The sequence below is a fragment of the Acipenser ruthenus genome, chromosome 8, assembly GCF_902713425.1.
Source record: "Acipenser ruthenus chromosome 8, fAciRut3.2 maternal haplotype, whole genome shotgun sequence".
NCBI lineage: Eukaryota > Metazoa > Chordata > Actinopteri > Acipenseriformes > Acipenseridae > Acipenser > Acipenser ruthenus.
Genome location: NC_081196.1, coordinates 48,722,440 through 48,741,087, shown reverse-complemented (window position 1 = coordinate 48,741,087; position 18,648 = coordinate 48,722,440). Strand labels below are relative to the sequence as shown.

Here is an 18,648-nt window from a genome sequence, read left to right as displayed (position 1 = left end):
ATGCCCTCATACCAAGACAGTACAGAAGACAAGCAGGCTTCAGACACCACTGATAAAGACCTAGGTGCAGCTAAATTGTGTAAAGGTTGCTAGGATAGAGTATACAAAAGGTTGATACAAAAAACAACACACATAACTTCTACAATACAGTGCAAGAGTACATATAACATTGTATGTCCAAACGCTAAGCTATCAGCAGCATTCCTGTGCCACTGAGGTGGGGAAGCATTTACATTTTTTATAATTGTTATTGCTATCATTGCAACTATTGTTGACTTTAATGACTCATTTAAGGGTGAACATGTTAGGTGTATATGTTATTCCTTGGGAATTGCCCAAAATAATGTTAAAAACAAACAGTGGAAGAAAATCCATTTGTAAATGACAAAGCTGTTTTAGTAAAGTTAATAAATGTAAAAAGTACCCAAATTTTCCTTTTTTTTTGTGACAGTTTAATTTCCTGAAAGGTTTGATTTAAGGGATAATGGCATTGTTACAATTTATTAATAGGACTCAAAAGTCCCATTAATAAAGGTCATTATTTAAACAAGTGAGTTTCATTCTTACCAAGAAACATGCCAAAGTAATGTCATTATTAGTATGATACTCTTATTAATAACCATAGTAGTCCACCGAGTGTCCCAGGGAAGCATTTCGTCAGCAGTGGTTTATGCGGTGAACAGCGTTATTTAGGGTGATCTTTTTCATATTGAGCAGCCTAATAGCAGAAAGGCTGACCATAAAAAACTGAGCAGTGTCTGGTTGTTGTATAATATAGTAGAACACCCGTCTAGATGAACCCACAATGATGTCTAAACCCTGTCTATCTAACATGCTATGGGTGATTAATCTTTTGAGGCATATCTCAAGACAGCTTCAGAGCAGCATATACTCCTTGTGACTGAGAACAAATACTTAAACCTACATGATCAAGATCTGAAGCTAACCAAATACACACTACTTCTACCAGATTGACAGTGGAAACCTGTGCACAAGGACGTACACTTAGGCACGTTTATTTGTGGCTATTGAGATACTATGCCAAGTATTCTACTATGATTCACTGAATTTTAAATACAAATCTAATTAGTTAAGAATAATTTATTTCTGGGAAAATTAATTCTTCAACCCCATTTGTTCATAAAAACAATGACCAGTATATATTTTGAGAGTACCAGGCCACTGACCGATATCTGCTCAAGGGCACCACATAATGAGGGATGGTATATGAAGAAAACGGTGGAAATGATTCAAGAACAAGTAACTGTTCAAATTAAATCTATTGAAATACGGGTCAATGTTTCAATTCAATAAATCACAATAGCCACAAATGAAAGATGGGCGAATAAAAGTTATTAGCTTTAGCATGTTTGTTTAAGACGTTTTGTATACTCCCTGTTATGTGCTTTTGAAATTAGCTTATGTCTGCCATCTGTACATTTTGGAACAAGCTGTTTAAAGTTCTGAACAACTGTGACAATCTCAATTAATGGTTTGGGGGAGTTTCTATAGAAAGGGCTTTGCTTGTCCTGCTGATTTAATAATTAAATCAGTAGGCCACAGACTCCACTTCTGGTTGCTATGGAGACACGGGGGGGGGGGGGGGGGCAGAAAAGCAAAGGAGCAGAGCAAGTGCAGAGGCTGCATTCCATCTAGAGATTCTTAAGATTAGGAGGACTGGTATCTAAAGTGGGTCATCAAGAAAACAGAAACGTGAGAAAACGCCTGCAAGTCCTTTTCAGTTTTCTTATGAAAAGGTGGCAAAATATTACTAAAGAAAAAAAGGTAAGTACTTTTTAATTTATAATTCACCATTAATATGGATGCTCTGGCTCCTTTGCTCCTATTTAATATATACCCCCATGCTTTGAACATAATGCCTTATATTGTGTGACAGTTAGGAGCTTGTAAAATCAGCAGATTCACTTGTGGCTGGTGACATACTATTCACTGTTTTGATTAATCCAGCTTTAAACTGTGAGTTTGAGAGGACTAAGAATGCATTTTAACAGAAGAATCTGCAGACTCATTCCTGTCACTGAGAAATGTATCAGACTTGGCCTAAAGTGTAGCCAACGCAAGAGTTAAAAAGATCAGGTCAATTTGGCGATACAGGAAATAGCATATAGGAGTAGTATACTATACAGGCAAATGTGATGAGCATGGTAAACAAAATGGTAAACAAAAAAATTTAACGAGTCAGAGGAAAACTAAGGCATGTCAAAGTGTGGAAAATGACTACAGTAAAGTACAGAATATTATTTACTGAGATAACATTTCAGGAGCATCTGTCTTTGTTTTCTGTGGATTTTAGTTGAGCAGTAGCCTTTGAAACCCCTTATATACTGACAATACCATTACAGTGTGGAGAAGTTATTCATCCAAATATCCATTTACCCATCAGTAATACAAAATATCCATTTACCCATCAGTAATACAAAATGAGCAGTAGAAACTACAGTACTTTTCTCATTTGTAAAACTAGTCTAGGTTCTCTAGCATTTTATATGTTTATTTATTATTATTATTATTATTATTATTATTATTATTATTATTATTATTATTATTATTATTATTATTAATTAGTCATTTAGCAAACGCTTTTATCCAAAGCAACTTAGAGACTAGTGGGTGGACTATGCATCAACAACTTTTGCTGTAGAGTCACTTACAATAGGACCTCGGTTTTACGTCTCATCCAAAGGACATATCACAAGGAGGTTGTGTGACTTGCTCAGAGTCACGCACAGTAAGTCAGTGGCTGATCTGGGATTTGAACTGGGAATCTCGGTATTAATCTTTAGATTTATTTATTTTTATTAAAATCTTTCAGGTTGTTTTTCCTGTCTGAAATAATAGTAAATGGCCAGCTACTCATTTGGTTATTTTGAAAATATAAAGGTATATACAACTCCAGAAGAAGGTGTTTCAGATTATGCCAGTCATGTCATGTCTTATGATTGGCAAATGTAAAGCTGCAGGGTTCTACAATCATATTCAATGACTACTTTGTGTATCTCAGAAAGAATGTGTTTTCTGGTCAAATTGCATAGGAGACACTGATACGAATATCCCAAAACTTATTATATATATATATATATATATATATATATATATATATATATATATATATATATATATATATATATATATATATACAGACGTGCTCAAATTTGTTGGTACCCTAACAGCTCATAGAAATAATGCTTCATTCCTCCTGAAAAGTGATGAAATTAAAAGCTATTTTATCATGTATACTTGCATGCCTTTGGTATGTCATAGAATAAAGCAAAGAAGCTGTGAAAAGAGATGAATTATTGCTTATTCTACAAAGATATTCTAAAATGGCCTGGACACATTTGTTGGTACCCCTTAGAAAAGATAATATATAATTGGATTATAGTGATATTTCAAACTAATTAGTTTCTTTAATTAACTGGCTGTGGTTGAGACGGAAAGATTCTGGCTGGGGACAGGTAAGTAAGCTGGGCTGAGTTGAGTGGGGGACGGAGGGGGGTGATGCTGGGACGCCAGAATCACCGTCGAGCCCTCTTGAGGTGTCGTGGGCTAGTCGACGAAACACTGAGGATGGAAGGTGCCCACTTGAAAACCCCAGAGATGTACCCTACTTAGCTCAATCCAGACGGTTGTCATGCTGATGCGCTGGGGAGGCCGCACTTTGGTTGATCCCTGGAGCCAGCATCGCAGCCGTTGTGTGTGCTGATGCGCCAGGGAGGCAAAATAAGCTGATCCCTGGAGCCAGCATTACACTTCAGCCATTAACACCAGACAGAAGGATATCTACATCATCATATGGAAGGAAACGTAAATGGATGGAGACGCATATGGATCACATTAGTTTACTGTAAAGCTACGTCTTAGTTGGTGCTTATCTTGGCGAGAGCCGAGTTCAAATCAGCATGAAGTTTTAACATCTACTCTCGTGTAATGGAAATCATGAAGATCTGGATACGTCCAGTGACTGCTGTGAATAGTGCAGCTGGCAACAAGGGAAAGACCTTGTGACAGCCTGGAGAGACAGCTGACAGGAGGAAAGAGACCCCATTGGGGCTGGTAAGGGTTAGCTACCCTTGTCGGCAGTATCCAGCTCTGTGTTTACAGGATGCTGGAGACACCCGCCCAAGGCTTCTAAGAAATTAAAGAGAAAAATACCCCTAGAGTCTGCGAGAGCGGGGGCGGAAGATGACTCAACGTTGGACAACACGGTTAACGACTTGGGAACGGAAACGGATATGAGTATGGAGAGTACTTCACAAAAGACTAGTTCAAGATCTGCAGTTAACAAAGACATGGAACTCCAGGTTTGTGTCTGCGGCTGGAGCAAGGCGACAACGGTCAGGGGTTTGAAGATTCATCAAGGGAGAATGAAATGCTTGAGGGAGAAGGGACAAGGGCCTCGCATTGATCAGTACTTCTTACGAAGTCAGTCAAGTCAGTCGAATGAAATCCAGCGACAGGAAGCAAACCACAGTTCGCAGGATATCAGCACCCCTGTCATAGATGTGAGGAGGACTTGCATGGACACAGTTAGTGATGAACCTAATGATCCTTGTGAACCCGGTCAGACAAACCAGCATAAGAGAGAAAAGAACCTCAACGGGCACAAGCCTGGAGTTAAATGGCCAAGAGCTTGTGAGAAAACTGCATGGGACACAGTAAACACAGATCTCTGCGTTGCATTGGAAAGATTAAGTGGAACAGTTGAAAAGAAGCTGGATAAATTTGGGGACATCATCTACGCATATGGAAGTGAGAGGTTTGGAGTTGAAAAAAGGAAGGAAAAAGTACAAACTATTCCTGGAAAGTCTAGACGGCAGCAGGAGATTGAACGCTTAGTTAGAGAAAGGAGACAGCTGAGGAACCAATGGAGAAGAGCAGAACAAAGTCAGAAGGAGGGACTCAATCTCTTACAAAGGGTCATAAAAGATAAGCTTGCAACATTGCGCAGAGCTGAGCGCCTACGGAAACGCTACAAAAAGAAGGAGCGTGCGAGAACTAACTTTTATAAAGACCCATTCAAATTTGTAAAGAAGTTATTCACCAGTGAGAAGAATGGCACACTAAAAGCATCTAAGGTTGAGCTGGAGAGATATTTGGAGGAAACACATACAGATTCAAAAAGGCAGGAGCCTATGTCAATTCCGTCAGACATCCCACCTATCAATCCACCAGAATACCAAATGGAGGACTGTGCACCTAAGTGGAAAGAAATAGAGCAAGCTGTGAAAAAAGCAAGGGCTTCATCATCTCCAGGGCCTAATGGAGTTCCGTACAGAGTGTACAAGAGTGCTTCAGGAGTTCTACGAATTCTGTGGAAATTGATGAAAGTGGCATGGGAAAAACAGGTTGTACCAAGAGCATGGCGCCGAGCAGGTGGAGTCTTTATACCTAAAGAAAAAGATTCTACAAGCATCAGTCAGTTTCGTCCCATTTCCCTATTAAACGTAGAAGGCAAGATTTTCTTCAGCATTATTGCTCAGAGATTGTCAGCTTACCTATTAAAGAACTGCTTCATTGACACTTCAATACAAAAAGCGGGCATTCCAGGTTTCCCAGGTTGCTTAGAACACATCAATGTGATCTGGCAACAAATTCAATCAGCTAAAAAGGAGAGGAAGGAGCTCCATGTGACATTCCTGGATTTGGCTAATGCATATGGTTCAGTGCCACATGAACTACTTTGGGCAGCATTTGATTTTTTCAGTGTACCGATGACAATAACAAATTTAGTGAAAGCCTATTTTGGAGATTTGCAATTCAGTTTTTCAACTTCAGAATTCACCACTACATGGCAATGCCTAGAGGTTGGAATAATGGCAGGATGCACCATTTCTCCACTGGCTTTTACCATGGCAATGGAAGTAATCATTAGGGCATCAAAATGGGTAGTAGGAGGAGAGCGCTTGGCTTCTGGAATGCGACTACCACCAATTCGAGCATACATGGATGACATGACAACCATGACTACAACAGTAGCCTGCACTAATCGATTATTGGGCAAGTTAACCAATAACATTGAATGGGCACGAATGCAATTCAAGCCCACTAAATCAAGGAGCATCTCTATAATTAAAGGCAAAGTAGTAGATAAAACATTCTTCATTAATGGTGAGGCAATACCAACAGTGTCTGAGAAGCCAGTGAAGAGTCTTGGGAGATGGTACGACGGGGATCTAAAGGACACAGTTCGTGTGGGAGAAGTTAGACAACAAGCAGTGGAAGGGTTGAAGAGCATAGACAGCTGCGCTCTACCAGGTAAACTAAAACTCTGGTGCTTTCAGTTTGGTCTACTGCCGAGGTTGCTGTGGCCACTGACTGTGTACGAGGTTTCTTTGACAACAGTAGAGAAGCTGGAAGCTTTAATCAGTTCATACATCAGGAAATGGTTGGGAGTTCCACGCTGCCTCAGCAGAGTGGGACTTTATGGTAAAGGAATACTGCAGCTACCAGTCTCTGCTCTAACCGAGGAGTTTAAGTGCGCCAAGGTCAGACTGGAAATGACATTAGTAGAGTCACGCGATAAATGCGTAAGGGAGGCAGCACCTGTGTTGAAAACTGGAAGAAAGTGGGCGGCAAAGAAAGCTGTGGAAGATGCAAAGGCTGCCCTTCGAATTGGTGATATCATGGGGCAAGTTCAGCATGGAAGAGGGGGTCTTGGTTTCAGTTCAACTCCTCCTACATGGCACAAGGCGGCCCCAGCTCAAAGAAGGAAGCTGGTAGTCAACGAGGTGCAAAAGCAGGAGGAGAGGATGAGGTGTATAAAGGCCATTTCCCAGGCCAAACAGGGAGAATGGATGAGATGGGAGAGTGTGGAACAACGCAAGATTGGCTGGCAAGACCTATGGTCAATGGAACAGAGCAGGATCAGTTTCCTCATCAGGTCAACATATGATGTTCTCCCATCACCACAGAACCTAAACCTCTGGGTAGGAGAGGATCCCTCATGTCCTTTGTGTTCATCACCTGCAACATTAAGGCACATTTTGACAGGATGTAAGGTGGCTCTTAGCCAAGGACGGTTTACTTGGCGCCATGACCAGGTGCTGCGATGTTTGGCCTTAGCATTGGAAGACAAGCGTAACATGACCAATAAGTTGCCACCTGTTCCATCAAAACATTACACACAAAAGACAACATTCCTCCGCCCAGGAGAGCAACCACCAAGAAAAGGTGTTAAAACCAATCCTCGCCCAGGACAACTGGAAGCTGCTAGAGACTGGAATATGCTGGCAGATGTTGGTCAACGGCTTATTTTTCCACCTGAGATTGCCACCACTAACCTTCGACCAGATATTGTCTTGTGGTCTGGATCAGCACGCCTTGTTCACCTGGTAGAGTTAACAGTGCCATGGGAGGACGCTGTAGATGAGGCGTATGAGAGGAAGAAACTGCGGTATGCTCAACTAGCCACTGAAGCGGAACAGCGAGGATGGAGAGTTCGGGTTTACCCAGTGGAAGTGGGTTGTCGAGGATTTGTGGCACATTCTACAACCCGGTTTCTCAGAGATGTCGGATTCAGTGGCCAAGAGTTGCGTCGCACAGTGAAGAACTTATCTGAAGCAGCAGAGAGGAGCAGCAACTGGCTGTGGTTGAGACGGAAAGATTCTGGCTGGGGACAGGTAAGTAAGCTGGGCTGAGTTGAGTGGGGGACGGAGGGGGGTGATGCTGGGACGCCAGAATCACCGTCGAGCCCTCTTGAGGTGTCGTGGGCTAGTCGACGAAACACTGAGGATGGAAGGTGCCCACTTGAAAACCCCAGAGATGTACCCTACTTAGCTCAATCCAGACGGTTGTCATGCTGATGCGCTGGGGAGGCCGCACTTTGGTTGATCCCTGGAGCCAGCATCGCAGCCGTTGTGTGTGCTGATGCGCCAGGGAGGCAAAATAAGCTGATCCCTGGAGCCAGCATTACACTTCAGCCATTAACACCAGACAGAAGGATATCTACATCATCATATGGAAGGAAACGTAAATGGATGGAGACGCATATGGATCACATTAGTTTACTGTAAAGCTACGTCTTAGTTGGTGCTTATCTTGGCGAGAGCCGAGTTCAAATCAGCATGAAGTTTTAACATCTACTCTCGTGTAATGGAAATCACACATGTCTCCAATCTTGTAATCAGTCATTTAGCCTATTTAAATGGCGAAAAGTAGTCACTGTGCTGTTTGGTATCATTGTGTGCACCACACTGAACATGGACCAGAGAAAGCAAAGGAGAGAGTTGTCTGAGGAGATCAGAAAGAAAATAATAGACAAGCATGGTAAAGGTAAAGGCTACAAGACCATCTCCAAGCAGCTTGATGTTCCTGTGACAACAGTTAGCAAATATTATGAAGAAGTTTAAGGTCCATGGAACTGTAGCCAACCTCCCTGGGCGCGGCCGCAAGAGGAAAATCGACCCCAGATTGAACAGAAGGATAGTACGAATGGTAGAAAAAGAACCAAGGATAACTGCCAAAGAGATACAAGCTGAATTCCAAGGTGAAGGTACGTCAGTTTCTGATCGCACCATCCGTCACTTTTTGAGCGAAAGTGGGCTCCATGGAAGAAGACCCAGGAGGACTCCACTTTTGACAGAAAAACATAAAAAAGCCAGACTGGAATTTGCTAAAATGCATATTGACAAGCCACAATCCTTCTGGGAGAATGTCCTTTGGACAGATGAGTCAAAACTGGAGCTTTTTGGCAATTCACATCAGCTCTATGTTCACAGGCGAAAAAATGAAGCTTTCAAAGAAAAGAACACCATACCTACAGTGAAACATGGAGGAGGCTCGGTTATGTTTTGGGGCTGCTTTGCTGCGCCTGGCACAGGGTGCCTTGAATCTGTGCAGGGCACAATGAAATCTCAAGACTATCAAGGCATTCTGGAGCGAAACGTACTGCCCAGTGTCAGAAAGCTCTGTCTCAGTCGCAGGTCATGGGTCCTCCAACAGGATAATGACCCAAAACACACAGCTAAAAGCACCCAAGAATGGATAAGAACAAAACATTGGACTATTCTGAAGTGGCCTTCTATGAGTCCTGATCTGAATCCTATCGAACATCTATGGAAAGAGCTGAAACTTGCAGTCTGGAGAAGGCACCCATCAAACCTGAGACAGCTGGAGCAGTTTGCTCAGGAAGAGTGGGCCAAACTACCTGTTAACAGGTGCAGAAGTCTCATTGAGAGCTACAGAAAACGTTTGATTGCAGTGATTGCCTCTAAAGGTTGTGCAACAAAATATTAGGTTAGCGGTCCCATCATTTTTGTCCATGCCATTTTCATTTGTTTTATTATTTACAATATTATGTTGAATAAAAAATCAAAAGCAAAGTCTGATTTCTATTAAATATGGAATAAACAATGGTGGATGCCAATTACTTTTGTCAGTTTCAAGTTATTTCAGAAAAAATTGTGCATTCTTCGTTTTTTGTGGAGGGGTACCAACAAATTTGAGCACGTCTGTATATATAAAAATGATTTCCATTACACAAGAGTAGATGTTAAAACTTCATGCTGATTTGAACTCGGCTTTAGCCAAGATAAGCACCAACTAAGACGTAGCTTTACAGTAAACTAATGTGATCCATAGGTGTCTCCATCCATTTGCACTTCCTTCTATATGATGATGTAGATATCCTTCTGTCGGGTGTTGATTGCTGAAGTGTAATGCTGGCTCCAGGGATTAGCTTATTTTGCCTCCCTAGTGCATCAGCACACACAACGGCTGCAATGCTGGCTCCGGGGATCAACCACAGTGCGGTCTCCCCAGCGCATCAGCATGACAACCGTCTGGATTGAGCTAAGTAGGGCTAAGTAGGGTACATCTCTGGGGTCTTCAAGTGGGCACCTTCCATCCTCGGTGTTTCGTCGACTAGCCCACGACACCTCAAGAGGGCTCGACGATATATATTCAAAATACATATGAGACACTACATTTTTAAAATTACACAAAGAGGGTAGAAGTGTATATGACACCAATACTAAACGAAAAGAAAAATGCCCAGATTTGTTCATAATATTCGTTTTATCAGAACTTCATAGCAGATTTGGTATGTCTGTGTGCCACCCCTAGTGAGGACATCACATTACTTTGGGATTATAACCATGGGGTGTATGTGTGAAGATTCAAAGCCTCCCAGGCCATCACAGTGGACAGCTATAAGCTCTTCTCAAGGAGAGAAGAGAATGCTTTGCTGAATAACCTTTGATGCAGTGGGTTTTCTTCATTCATTTTAATTTTTTTTGTTTTATTCGTAGGACAATAAAAGACATAATGTGTGCCATGAAGAAACTCATTGTGTTAGCCCATAGCTGTCTGAAAGCACTTCAGAGACCGGTCTGATTCTCACACGCTCATTGACAGATGTTTGTCTCCTCAGTTTGGACACGCGCACAATGCTGTGCTTATTATGGTCAGGCATTCCAAAATGAATTCAATTGTATTATTTTGATCATTCAACACTTGCCTGTTACACAGTATCTATGGGGCGCAGAAAATGTAATTGTATATAATGCAATCCAATATTGTTCTATGTACAAACATCTCAAATTCCTTTACAAACAGGAGATGACTTTTCAAATTCAACAAGGCAGTTGCTTTAGCTTAAGGTTCCACCACCACAGGACTCTGTGTGGTGTCTCAGAGCTGAAGGTTTGAGTGTTGATTTCATTATATTACCAGAGAATATTGCAGAGGGTGAGAACATGAAGAAGTTACTGAGCCGCTAATGAAATTCGACCAACAGCATTGCTGTTAATTTGGGTTATTAATCACAGCCCAGTGGGAGTTTATAACCCGCCTTGCACTCTTGAGGGAGTGCTCCTCAGGAAGGGGAGAATGCCTTCACTTAGAGAAAACAACACTACCAGATACAGTACCAGGCATAAACTTTTATAAGGAAACATGTCATTTTACTGCAAAAGCTTTTACAATTCTTAAAATGCACAGGTAATAACAAACTAGATGGACAGAAAGATAGCAAGTCATACATTAATCAGTTTTGTAGTTCAGCTAACAATTGTCCCTTAGCCATAAAACTGACTTCATAATCTTTTGGCATGATATCTAACCAATATACTTCATTCAATCACTAAACATGATTGTAACAGGAATGGCTGGGCGGTGACGTCAGGTCAGAAGCAGGAATGAAACACACCAGTACTGCAGATCAAAGTAAGTGACGCGGCGCGCCTTTTTATTTTTAAATAACAAAATAAATAAAAGGTATAAACCAAAAAGAAACTTGCTCACAGAGCGAAAATAAATATTTTAACTAAAACAAATCACAAACACAAAATATAAATACAGGTCAGGCTGGGCAGTCGCTGTCACTGTTCCTGTATATTTTAAAGCTCGTTTTCTCTCGCTCCTATTACACCTACCAGCTAAACAGCAGGTATTTTATATCCTGGCCGAGGGGTTAACTGACTATCAATTCTTTCATTACCCCTCGGCCACAGTCTGCACAGGTAGCATTACTATGCGTGACTGCCAGCTAATTCAATAATCACCAGCTGACAGTCACGCATTCCCACAAGGTTTTTTAAACCAAAACACGGCTACGCCGTAAATACATTTTTAAATAAATACAAATCCACACGGCGCCTCGCCGTCATAAATAGTAAATACATAAACAAACAAGCACGACTTTCGCCGTCATACATTTAAATACAATAAAACAAATAAACAATACAAAATAACACGGGCGGAAAAATAACTCGGGCGGAGGGGGAGACCCGTTCTAAAAATAAACAAACCCTGTACAGGGCTGCTCGCCCTGTTACAATGATGTTTTAGAGTTTACTTTTCATGTTAGATATTAACTGTAGCAGATTTATTTTGTTCACAAACTCACCATTAGATGTGATTCAGTAAATGGGACATTATCAAGCCTTAACTCACACACTGCAAACTGTTTTTAAGGGAAGAAAACTAAACTGTATAATAAAACGTCTGTCTGTTTTTTTCATTATTTTCATTATTTGTTATTTTAAAGGAAGATCAAGGCCAATCATTTCATTGGAACTATCAACAACCACAATGGGAAGTCATTTACTGGTACAAGTAATATACAAGATTGGGTTTGACAACATGTTAAAGATGGACATTTTATGGACATTTTATAGAGGTCAGAGTCCATTTAAATATGTATTTTCAAAATGTTTACTACAATATTTCTCCCTACATCATGCTCCTAATACTGGTGGCATCAGAGTCTCAGAGGGTCTCCGTTAATGTATGGTTCAAATGAACTTCCAGTGCGGTCATTACATTTAGGCAGCAGCTATTATATAGGGCAGCAGTGTGGAGTAGTGGTTAGGGCTCTGGACTCTTGACTGGAGGGTTGTGGGTTCAATCTGCTGTTGTACCCTTGAGCAAGGTACTTTACCTAGATTGCTCCAGTAATAACCCAACTGTATAAATGGGTAATTGTATGTAAAAATAATGTGATATCTGTAAAAAAAAAAAAAAAAAAAAAAAGTGAAATAATGTATAATGTGATATGTTGTAACAATTGTAAGTCGCCCTGGATAAGGGCGTCTGCTAAGAAATAAATAATAATAATAATAATAATAATATTTGGTTAACTATAATTTAGGAACTCTTGACAGAAGCATAAGGAATAAAAAAAAATCAAAGGCAGTTAGGTTGACAGGAGTCTGGGATTCTGGTTTGATGTGAGCATTACAACATGGGGAAGTGTCCAGGGTCTGTCTTCTTTGAACAATTACAAAGTGCATTCATCTTCAGAAACCCACAGAATGAAGAACTCAAGGACCACCCACAAAAGGGCTCTGTGCAGCAAGGGGGTAAGAAAGTCTGACAAAGATTTGGAAGGACTGGGCACTGCAATGGCAGTGTAATTATTATTATTAGTATACCTCATATTTTTGGATTCCCAGTATTAATGTTTCATATCAATGATATTATTAATACATTATTGCCCAGTTAATTTAATATGATAAGTGTAAAGTCAAATGATCACTTTCTGCTGCTATTGTGAAAATCTAGTATGTCAGTTGCAGTTTTGAACAAAACACACATAATATAAAACATTCTATCTGGTTCCACATTAGGTTAAAGAAAGCTGTGTTTGCATGTCTGGTGTGGTGAAATGACCTAGACTCTTTCTTTTACTGTACCTTTGCAATTAATATTTGCTTCTTTCAAAACTGCATACCTGAGACCTACATAGCGCATGGGAATGCAAGCGAGATTTCTGGAATTATTTCACCAGCTATAATGTGTATCCATGTGAACATTTGCATTTGGATATATTTGTGATTGAACCCCTGTAGAGAATATACTAGTAGTGCAGGGTGCTAATCTTACCATGGAAATATATTTTATCAGCAACACAAAAGGTCCCTTTCCCAATAATTATGACCAGAAAGTGACCAGTTCAAATCTTTCTTGGTTTTAAACTTGAACATTATTTCCCAGCATCTATAATTTTGCTCTCGAGGCACCTCTGAATAGAAGTAAAAGCAATGCCCTATCTGCTCTGCATGTTAATGAAGGAGAGCAAGGACACAGACGTTCCCCTGGCCAAATTCTCAAGACATTCCCTGAATATCAAAAGAACAGTAATGCTTTTTGGGCACACACCAGGTACCAAATCATTATTTGTTAATGTTAAACATAATAACAGAATGGTATTTTTCATTCAAAGCCTGTTCGTTAATTTGTCAACGAGCATTGAGCCATTAAATAAGTCCAAGTAACACAAGCATGATATACTGTTAAAAAGGTTTTTGTTTGTTTGTTTGTTTGTTTTCTTGTATTTGACAGCACACCCAGTGCGGTCACAATGGGTATGGTGTCTTCTTTCCATAATTAAAAATACATACAGGAAGATTAAGAACAGACAAAACATCTAGACAATATATTCTCAAAAGAAAAATCAGTTTTAAAAATAGAATTGTGTCACTTTCTCCAATTATATGCAGTGAGAACTGGTGTGTAAGTAAGCTTTTGTTATCATGACGTTTGCATGGATGTTTTTCTTTGTTGAGAGGTGGTTTCTGTTCCCTTTCAGTGGTCTTTAAATGTGATTTACTTTTGCTCCAATCTTGCGCTTTAAACAGATGTCGTCAGCACTGCATTTCCATGAAGGTGTCATTAAGAAATGTCAAAGATTTTTAAAGTTAAAGTCTAAATTTGTTTTTTTAACAAACAAAAAAAAGAGACATTTTAACCTAGTTATTATTATTATTTATTTCTTAGCAGACGCCCTTATCCAGGGTGACTTACAATCGTAAGCAAAGTTACCCTTTAAAGGTAGCATAAGTAGCGCTTCCCTGTTTTGGATAAATTGAGAGTTGAAAGTGTGGTTTTTAAAAACATGAACTGACACATGGAAACCGTTAAAACTTTTTATCCATCATTTAAAAAAAAAAAAAAAAAAAAAAGCTAATACAATATATTGCCTTCCTCTGTAATCAAACACTTCAATATAAGTGGTAAATTTAGAAATACTAAAATAATTTATTGACAAACAGTTTGTCTTTTTTTAATGTCTCCAATTTGAAATATGACTTTTCTTATTTCTGCAGACATCTCCTTCACGTGATACTTTCTCTCTATTTCGGTGCATGATTGTCTGAGCTATTACAGGTCTATTGTATTACACTGTTTGGACACTTGTTCTTAGAAGATACTCCACACTGTGTGAAGAAAGATCCCACTGAAGTACATTTTCATGGTACTGACACCTGATTGGCTGAGCTATTGAAGATTACAGCTTGGGAACCACTCACATTTCATTACACTTTGAAAGGACATTTCTCACAAGTTACTTCACATTCTACACCGTCACAACCTTTCCACCACTTCATTCTCATAGGATATGTTCTCAGCCATAACCAGAGCTGACATTCTACCGAGGTCAAACTTAGGTTTCAAGCTATAGCTGCAGTATTTATATGACTGCTTGGTATTTACTATTCAACCTCCAAATCTATGTTATACGGCAAACCAACAGAGAAAATGAAGGAGTCTTTTGTACATTACATGAGCATCAGCATTTATGATGCAAAAAAACAACTGATGACACGACCTTGGTGTCCTCATAGCTAGTTATGGCCATGGATATGTTACAATACATTATGGCTTTTTGATTTATGTAGTGTATCAACTGGAATGAAAACATTCCATTACTACAGCAACTATTGAGACCTGCAGAAGTGTGTTAAGTAAAAAGCAAAAACAAATTGATTCAAGTATCTGAGAACAAAAAGAAAAAGAGAATAAAACATTTAAGGTCTAATGGTGTATAATAGCATTGATTTGTTTTTAAATGCAGTGAACTTGGAGTTAAACATTCCAAATCCTAAACTAAAATGTATTAGAATTCAGAATGTTCAACTCCTCCTATACCACACTTAAAAATGAATCATTGCTCTGTAAAACAGCTCAGATGTACAGTATTTACATTATTGATATACTTATTATTTTCAGATTGCAGCCGATGAGTAACTAGAGATGCAGGTGACCATGCAGGAATGCTGAGACAACTCTCTCAAAATGGTTTCTAGGACACCCCAGTTTCCTTTCTTAATAAGCACTCTGAGTCTCTGTACAGTCCTTGTACCCCTCGCTGCAGCTAAACCCCACAACAGCACCCTCATCTACCACAACAACAACAACAACAACAGCGTCCGCAACTGCAGCTGTGCCTCCAGGGTCGAGGACTGCAACAAAGCCCAGGCAAACATGCTGTGCAGCTGCAGGACAGTCCCTCTGTCCAGCATCACAGGCAGCACTGGGTTTACCTATCAGGGCGGGCTGACAGTTTGGCTGAAGGACCCATGGGTACTCAGGCTGCTGGTTAACTACAGTTCTGTGCCAGATCTCAGGCTTGCCGCATGTGGGGCCAATCCCCTCCCCCCAGAGTACCTGACCGTGTTCGGTTTAAAGAGGCTGAGGATATACAATAGCGCCGTGGGGGTGGAGTTCCCAGAGCAAGGCCTCAGCATAGAAGGCTTGGAGAAAGCTAGAGGCAAACAAAGACCATTGCCTCAAGAGACCCCACACATATCCTTCATGGTTTCCTTTCTGGACCTGGCCCTACTTAATGGTGGCTCTTCTCTGAAAGCCTACAGTGTGAAACATCTCCCCAGCATTGGGGGATATTTCCCAAACCTCCTCTTCCCCAGCCCCTTTGAGCCAGCTGACAGCCAACATTGCCTAGTCACCTTCATCTACTAACATGAAACTAATAATTAAAAGAAAAAAAAAACTTTTGGTTTATGGATCACAAGCTGTTTTTTAGAAAGGCAATCGAGTACCACATGATATGTCTCCATTGAACATAAATTATGTGAGTTTTTTGTAAAGCAGGTATGAAGAATAATATATAATTCCTAATGACTAAATGATGGTTCAAATTAATATTCAGTGTTTAGACAGTGTTTAGAATTGCTGATATTTTAAAAATCACTGTAAATGTACTCATATAACAAAAACATTTTTAAAAAAAACCTGAAACCAACCTGAATGTATACCTGCTGTACTTAGTATAGCAGCAGTGTGGAGTAGTGGTTAGGGCTGTGGACTCTTGACCGGAGGGTTGTGGGTTCAATTCCAGGTGGAGGACACTGCTGCTGTACCCTTGAGCAACGTACTTTACCTAGATTGCTCCAGTAAAAACCCAACTGTATAAATGAGTAATTGTATATTATGTATAACACTATGTAACACAATTTTTGTTCCTGGGTAGTAAGTGTTATTTCCTAATTGCTTATGCCTCAAAAGTATAGAAAATGGCTATTATTCCCCACAAACTTTGCTTTTGTGACCAGGACAGTGATATTTTGAAATTTACCTATTTCCAATGAGAAAACGGGCGAATTTGTGTCTTTTCGTTCACATAAAGTCAGAAAAAAACAACATATGAATCCAAATTAACATGTATGTATACTAAAGTAATACAAAAATGACTACAAAAGGTTTAGAAGTGAGTAGTCTTTTTGGTTGGGGTAGTATGGGTTTCTCTCCTCAGCTCCACCTCTGAAATTGTCATCTGGATCTACAACGTCTTCCTCGCTCTCTGACTTGCTGCTCTCTTCTAAAGACGGCTGCTCTCTCTCCGGAGGAGTGGATACGGGGAGCTCATGGCAGTGTGGCACCGGGGCGATGGATGAAGGAAGGTCCGGATACGTGATAGCAGGTGCATTCTTGCCAGTCCGACGTTTGGAAGGGTCCACCATGCAGAAGTAGCAGTTGCTTGAGTGGTCAGTGGGTTCCCGCCAAATTCTTGGGATAGCGAACTTCATGGCTCTCTTTTCCCCTCTGTACCATCCTACAAAAATACATTTATTTCACCCATGACTAATGTGTAAGAGATTCTCGCAACATTTTTCATATATGATATATTTTTTCAATAACATTGAAAATTGTAAAACATTTTAAAATTAAAAACTTTTACAATTTTAAAAATGTTAACAAATTTTATAACATAAAATTCCGAGCAACAATTGTCCATCTTACCTTCCAGAGTTTTTTTGCAGTGCTCGCAGGTGAAATGAGGTGCCCAGGGTTTGTCTTGATCCCCGACAGGCATGCCGAAATATGCCTTGTAGGCCTCACACATCTTAGCAGATGCTTCCACGGAGTACTTTTTCGCTCTTGTCTTGATAAATTGGCCGCAGACATAGCAAAATGCGTCTGCCGAATGCTTGCAGCCTGTTGATGCCATCTCAGAAAAATGCAGATATATATCCACTTAGGCAGCTGGAACTAAACTGAACTGGTGGGCTTAAGGCCCCTGTATTTATACTACTATTTATATTACTGGAAAGTTCTAGAAAGTTCTAGAAGTTACTCCAAGTTTACTCAGCACTGAATCTAACTGGAATGTTCTGGAAAATAGGTAAATTTCAAAATATCACTGTCCTGGTCACAAAAGCAAAGTTTGTGGGGAATAATAGCCATTTTCTATACTTTTGAGGCATAAGCAATTAGGAAATAACACTTACTACCCATGAACAAAAAAAAATAATAATTGTTACACGGTGTAATCTGCATAATGTGAAATAATGTGATAACTTGTAACTCTGGATAAGGGCGTCTGTTAAGAAATAAATAATAATAATAATAATAATAATAATAATAATAATAATAATAATAATAATACTGTATAGTAATAATGTAATGGAGCTAATTGAATTAATCCAGCTGTTGTAGAGCTGAGCAGTGGCATTCACAAGCACTAGGATTCTCATCACGGCTTTTCACCCAATCTCAAAAAAACATAAAGATTGTTATGGCAATACAATATAGTGTTTAACCCTCAGTGATATTAACAGCTGTAAGTACACTGTAACAACAAACCTCATGCCTGGCACAGCTATCAGTGAAGGTTCAGGTAGACACAGTGATCTTACTTTCCTCAGAATAACTTTCACTTGCTGATATGTGCTCTGCTGTAAATAAAATAAGTATTCTGCACAGAAAAGGAACAGTGTCTTAATTAAAACTGCGTGACGTGTGTGTCATTTCAGTATTGTTTTATTGTAACTGTACCAAAATATTGCATTATACTTCGGTTCGAATAGCTGCAGCACTACAATACTGTACTGTGTAAGAGGGGAGACTGGTGGTATGAACAGAAGTCAATCAATACAGCTAAATGTC

The 18,648-nt window shown here is 39.9% G+C and overlaps 1 protein-coding gene across 3 annotated transcripts; it reads left to right on the top strand.

Moving 5' to 3' along the window:
- Positions 1 to 1,634: 1,634 nt before the first annotated feature.
- Positions 1,635 to 18,475, top strand: LOC117406955 (uncharacterized protein C21orf62-like). 3 transcript variants are annotated; one of them, XR_009329410.1, is made up of 3 exons: positions 1,635 to 1,785; positions 11,121 to 11,184; positions 12,008 to 12,354. XR_009329410.1 is itself a non-coding variant. In XM_034011434.3 (3 exons), exon 3 carries the CDS (start codon positions 15,538 to 15,540, stop codon positions 16,219 to 16,221), a length of 684 nt encoding a protein of 227 aa, XP_033867325.3. In that variant the 5' UTR covers positions 1,635 to 1,785; positions 11,121 to 11,184; positions 15,472 to 15,537; the 3' UTR covers positions 16,222 to 18,475. The 3 variants fall into 3 exon arrangements, 2 of the variants coding, with proteins under 2 accessions (XP_033867325.3, XP_033867322.3); XM_034011434.3 differs by lacking the exon at positions 12,008 to 12,354 and adding an exon at positions 15,472 to 18,475; XM_034011431.3 differs by lacking the exons at positions 11,121 to 11,184; positions 12,008 to 12,354 and adding an exon at positions 15,472 to 18,475.
- The last annotated feature ends 173 nt before the right edge of the window (positions 18,476 to 18,648 follow it).

Coding starts and splice junctions, on each gene's coding strand:
- LOC117406955 (XM_034011431.3), top strand. CDS start 15,538: ATGGTTTCTAGGACACCCCAGTTTCCTTTCTTAATAAGCACTCTGAGT.